Source organism: Arachis ipaensis, chromosome B03 (assembly GCF_000816755.2).
Source record: "Arachis ipaensis cultivar K30076 chromosome B03, Araip1.1, whole genome shotgun sequence".
Lineage (NCBI taxonomy): Eukaryota > Viridiplantae > Streptophyta > Magnoliopsida > Fabales > Fabaceae > Arachis > Arachis ipaensis.
In genome coordinates this window covers 22,127,431-22,132,972 of record NC_029787.2, presented here as the reverse complement: position 1 = coordinate 22,132,972, position 5,542 = coordinate 22,127,431, and the positions used below count along the sequence as shown (strand labels likewise).

General features: G+C 36.3%; 1 protein-coding gene across 1 annotated transcript in view; it reads right to left on the bottom strand.

Annotated features, from left to right (window-relative positions):
• LOC107629844 (switch 2) overlaps positions 1-5,542 on the bottom strand; it is an 8,316-nt gene that overhangs the window by 729 nt on the left and 2,045 nt on the right. Inside the window, exons 2-8 of the mRNA XM_016332763.2 lie at positions 4,994-5,238; positions 4,195-4,301; positions 2,363-3,278; positions 1,856-2,103; positions 1,033-1,159; positions 685-960; positions 343-586 (exon numbers count right to left, since the gene is read on the bottom strand). Of these exons, the coding sequence (XP_016188249.2) occupies positions 343-586; positions 685-960; positions 1,033-1,159; positions 1,856-2,103; positions 2,363-3,278; positions 4,195-4,301; positions 4,994-5,238 (2,163 nt within the window). The remainder of the gene's footprint in view (positions 1-342; positions 587-684; positions 961-1,032; positions 1,160-1,855; positions 2,104-2,362; positions 3,279-4,194; positions 4,302-4,993; positions 5,239-5,542) is intronic.

Genomic DNA, 5,542 nt, shown 5'->3' with positions numbered 1-5,542 from the left:
CAATTGACATATCGTTTAAGGATGCCTTGAACCTTGAGGATCTCAATTTTCAAATTAGACGAAAGATTCAAAACATTAACAGACACAAAGGCTACAATTGCTATGATTGGATGTACACAGCAAGAGCTTTTGCAACAATTAAGTACTCTTCCTATGTCTTGTTAAGTTATTGCCACTTTTCATTGTAGAAAGCAGAAATTAACCATGAAAGAACACCAAACATCCAAAAGTTACGCTAGTTTTGGTTGCATGTTATCACTTAACTGTTTTCTCGGTGACAATAGATTTTATAATGGGAAAAAACATGGAAATTCAGATAAGTTTAGGCATCTTTAAACTTACCAAGGTCTTCAAAATCTGGTTTACTTGCTACGTTGCTTGCAGTTCCAGCACATATTTCAGTGTCAGAAGCCGATTTTAGAGAATCAGTTTCTTCTAAAAGATTTTCTTTTTCCTGTTCTATTGTATTGTGATGTTCCTTTCCCATTTCATGCAGTTTAATGATTTCACTAGTAAATAGCTTGTCAGATAAATCGCGAAATAAATTGCAAATTCCAAAAAGCTCCCCTTGAAATTCTTTGCAGTCCTGCAAGCAAATTAATGAGGTATATATGAGAACTAGTTTAAAAATACTAAAATCAAATGAAAAAAAATGCAAAACTTAAATGCATATGTATTTCATACCTGGACACCTTCAAAATATCGTTTTTCCATCTTTCCTGAGACAGCAATGTTTGAAAGCTGCTGCTTATACACCTGACGAGAATAAACAAGTTCTTCAAGCGAACCAGCTGCAAGAAGACGGAACACCAGAACATGTCGCTTCTGCCCAAAACGAAAGGACCTGTCCTGAGCCTGTAAGTCTTGTGCAGGATTCCAGTTGGGATCAAATATTACAACCCGGTTTGCACTGACAAGGTTTAACCCAAGCCCACCGGCACGAGTTGATATCAAAAATACCTAAAATAATAAATAAGAGTCCACAAATTGAATCGGAAAACTGCTCACTCAATCATTGGGTTTGAGACATACTTGTTTGCTAGGACTAGAGTTGAAATCATCAACTAAAGACTGGCGCAAATTTGTTGGAGTAGACCCATCAAGTCTTGAGAAGCAGTAGCCTTTCCGTATGAGAAATTTCTCCAGTATGTCAAGCATCCTGGAAAGTGGAAAAGATAATTAAGTTCAATTCAATAGGAAAACATAAGCACATGCAAACACCAGTTTTCTACTGCAAATGATGTTCATGCAAAGCTTTCCAAATGCCATGCTAATAAGTCCCGTGAACAATACATACAAGGGAGCACTCTACATAGTACAATCTATATTTATAATTTAAGTTTGAAAATGTGTAAGAGAATTCTAAAGAATTCTGCAGATAGAGAGAGTGATTGACCTAAATGTGATACTTCCATTATGATTCAACTAGTGTGTACAACCATATTCATAGGTAGAGATTTTGCAGCTTGATCTGCAAGCTCTAGAAGGGTACAAGAGTAATTCTAGCATATGATCGTCACAGTTAGATACTTGTGACAAGTTAGATACTTGTGACAGCTGGTACTAAATGCCTCAATGAGGAGAGGAGAATCCTATTCTACTACAGTATTTTTAATGAGCATTCTGCAGCTTACCAAAGCTTAGGTTATCTTATTCTATTGTGCCCCTTTAGTTCCAAGCCTCTTTGATCCTGGGGATTCTAATTGTTAGCTTTACTCTATTAATGGAAACTTAAAATGCATGTTTCAAGTTGCCTAAAATTTCAATCTCTGTTGTGCCATATCCATCCTAACTTAAATCAGCAGAAAAAGTATCAAACAACAAACATAACTTGAGGGGTGTACTATGTATTCACCTCACCGAATAGCTAAACAAAAGAACTTTGTCACCATGTGAAATCCATGAGTACAGAAGCTTTTCAAGTGCTCGCATTTTTCCACAATGTTTCACATCACTTAGATCCATGAAACTCTCACTCTGCATATTTCCGCCAACCAAATCAATATCAGAGCCAAAGACAGCAGCAGCAAACTCTGCATCTTTGCCTTGCTTCTCAGGGTCATCTTTGGGGTTTGGCTTAATCAGCTCAAGGTGATTGCTTATCTGAAAAAAGATTTAAAAAAAAAATACACATGAATAGTCAAATTAAATAAAGTAACAAAGCATCATGAACATGACATCTAGGTAAATCTGTATTATTGAGTTGAACCATGATAAATATTAAAACCTAGAACGCAGAAACTCCTATGAAAAATAAAGATGAAAGACATCCAACGGTGTGAATAAGTAGCTTTTGAGAGAATTTATGCAAGCAACAGTACAAACAGAGATAGGCAAAGATATCTCAAAGATTAAGCTTAACCTGTTGAAGCTTGACAAGGCACGGAAGGACAATGCAGAAAGGGCATGAATCACAACCATCAGGGTTATCTCGGTGAAGGTAAGGCCAAATAATTCCATTTGGTACTGTCCTCTTACAACATTCAACTTGTGTAAGTGGGCTACCACAACTACAAGGCAGGTCCTTGTTTATAAGGCATTGGATATCAGGAAGCTGTAACATTCTCTTGTAAACACGTCTTTGCAAATCACTCATGGCACAGAACACAATGTTATCTTCCTTCCCCATCATAAGATGTCCAATTGTCTCTTCCTTTGTCCTTCTCAACAAATATTTATGAAGAACATTCACAAGGTGTTGTTTTCTTTTATTAGCAATTTGGACAAACTTGTCAGGAGCAGATGACCTCTGACCATGTTTAAGGGGTTCATCATAGAACTCGCGAAAGTGCTCCCGTGTCCCAAGTGATCCAGGTGCAACCCAGTCAAAGAGATTAAACAACTCCATTATCTTATTTTGCATTATGGTCCCTGTAAGACCATAACGTCTAGGGGTTTTAATTTCTAAACATGCTTTATAGAGTTTTGATTTCTCATTCTTAAGCCGGTGAGCCTCGTCAACAATTACAATGCCCCATTCGAAATCTGACAAGGAACTTCCGTGAATTCTGTAAGTGTCAAAACTTGTAATAAGTATCTCCACTCCATTTGCTTCTAGTTTCTCATGTATCAGATCCCGGTTTGCACCATGATAAATGGAAACACTGAAATTAGCCCATTTAGAGAACTCACTCTCCCAGTTATGAATGACAGAAGTCGGACAGATTATCAATACAGGGTCTCTCTTCTCTTCGTCATTTTCACCCAGCATAGAGTCTCTTTCCTTACCAAAGATAGCAGCAAGAAATGCTATTGCTTGAATGGTCTTTCCAAGACCCCTGTTTGAAATTTTAATACGCTCAAAATTAACCTCAACTCGGTAATTATAGTTGTATGGCACTCTATAAATAGTATAAATAGTATATAGACACAAAATAGAAGATCCAGAAATTTAAAATTCAAAGGACGTTGACTGAATCATGATATATGTGGTATTATAAATTAAACAAGAAAACTCAGAAGATATAGACAAGAGGGCAGACATGAGTGAATTAGATGAAGAGCACTGCTACGCTGTCCAAAATATTTTTGAACAAATCCATTACAAACAGATGTGCTGGTTTACCTAGTTAAATAATAAGAGGAAATCAACGATTTGGGAGGAAAACATACTATTTCCTTTCATATATTAGTTGCGGAAGCTATTTGTACTATTGAGCCTGTTTCTTTTGTAAAAGGCTCCAGAAACTAAACAGAAATATCTCATTAAAAACACTTAAAACACAAATCTTATCTTTATAAAATTTAAAAACATGATATCATTTTATGTTGAAGATGCTGCCAGTTCTTGTGATCTATATTCTAAGGAGAAGTCATGAACATGTACTTCACACAGGCCCATGAGTAAAAACGAAATTTTTCACAGGGTTCTCAATTAACAGTGTTGCATGCAGTCATGCACTAAAATTTGAATAATATCCATGCATGACCATTGTTTTATGAGCATGTGATTGGACAAAACAACCAAAAGAAAAAAAATCATTATTTGAATTGTAATAGAACCCTACCTGTTAGATTTTTCAAAATCAGAATTTTTGCAAACACACACACACACACACCCCTTTCAATATATAATGCATTTGATGGTGCTGAAATAACCACATAGAGTAGTAGAGGAAAAAACCAGAAGAAAGAAATGCAACCAGATAAAAAAGGCAAAAGAGTGCGAGGAGCAAGTGATAAGATGTAACTTACATGTCATCTCCAAGGATACCACCATGATTGTTTTTATACAAACCATACAGAAATCTCACTCCCTCTCTTTGATGCTCAAGTAGTCTACAATTTATAGATGCTGGAACCTGAAATCCGATCAGCACCTCACAGTAAATATCTCAATTGTGTTTCAAATCTCTACACTCCTAATATCATTTATCAAAGTGTTTCAAATTTTTTATCTGCAATTCCTCTAAATATTGCACCACTCAGTCACATATATGAGCACTACACCATTTCTTTTTTGGCCAAAAAACATGTAAGTTCATAATCAGGAACATGCTAAACTAAAATAAAGAATAGACTATCCAAAAACAAATATAAAACCTAGTAATCTTTAGGTGACCCACTTGAACCTGCCATTATGCAATCTATTTACCGTAAACATCCAACTGATTTGTTTTACTTCTGGTACGTATTCTAGTTGATAAATGCTAGTAAGTATTCTAAGTTGATAAACCCTAGAAATACTAGTATGTATCTGGTTGATAAATGCCAATGCCAATGCCAATGCACAAATTCAACCAAGAAATACTTGCTCCAATAACATCTACAATCACACATTTTTATTCTAAAGCTTAAAAATTACATGAAAGCAGTAAATTATTGATTGTGAATGTTACTCGAGCGTACATTAAATGTGTTCCAAGAGCACACTTTGCAAGATTGGAACTTGGAACTAATATACCAATAAATAAGAAAGCCCCAATAAACAATGTCAATTAATGCATTCAATTAATTGCATAAAAACTTAAAAATGCTATAAGTAAAGGGGAACCTGAATGACTGGAACTTCTCCACCTGAAGAAAGGACAAGAGGCTCAAACGGTCCAGTGTGATCAAACTGAAACTGTGAAATTTTCGCTATTCCGAATTTTCCCCTCTTCACCTGCAGCTCCTCCTGTTCTTCTCCATCCTCGTCATCACCATCATCAGCTTCTTTCTCCTCCGGTTCTCGCTTCTTAACCGAATTGTGGAGCTGAAGCGGCGGCCAAGAAATTGTGTGGTCGTCGGCGTCGTCTTCTTAAGGAGTAAGGGCGTGTTTGGCTTTGGGAAATTGATAGCGAAGAAGAAGAAGAAGAAGAAGAAGAAGAAGAAGATTGTTGTTGTTGGGTTGTGGTGCAAGGTCTTAGTAGAGTTTCCTTGAAAGCGTGCAGTGACATGGAATGAGGTTTGGATTGAACAACGCGCGCAAATGTCAGCGTTCCGCAGGGAGGGGTCTCTTTCTCCGTTTCTCCTGAATCCCCTGCAAAATTTCAATTCATCTATGATAATGATACATTTAATAAAAAATTAATATTAACTTCTCGTACAATAATTTTAAGTA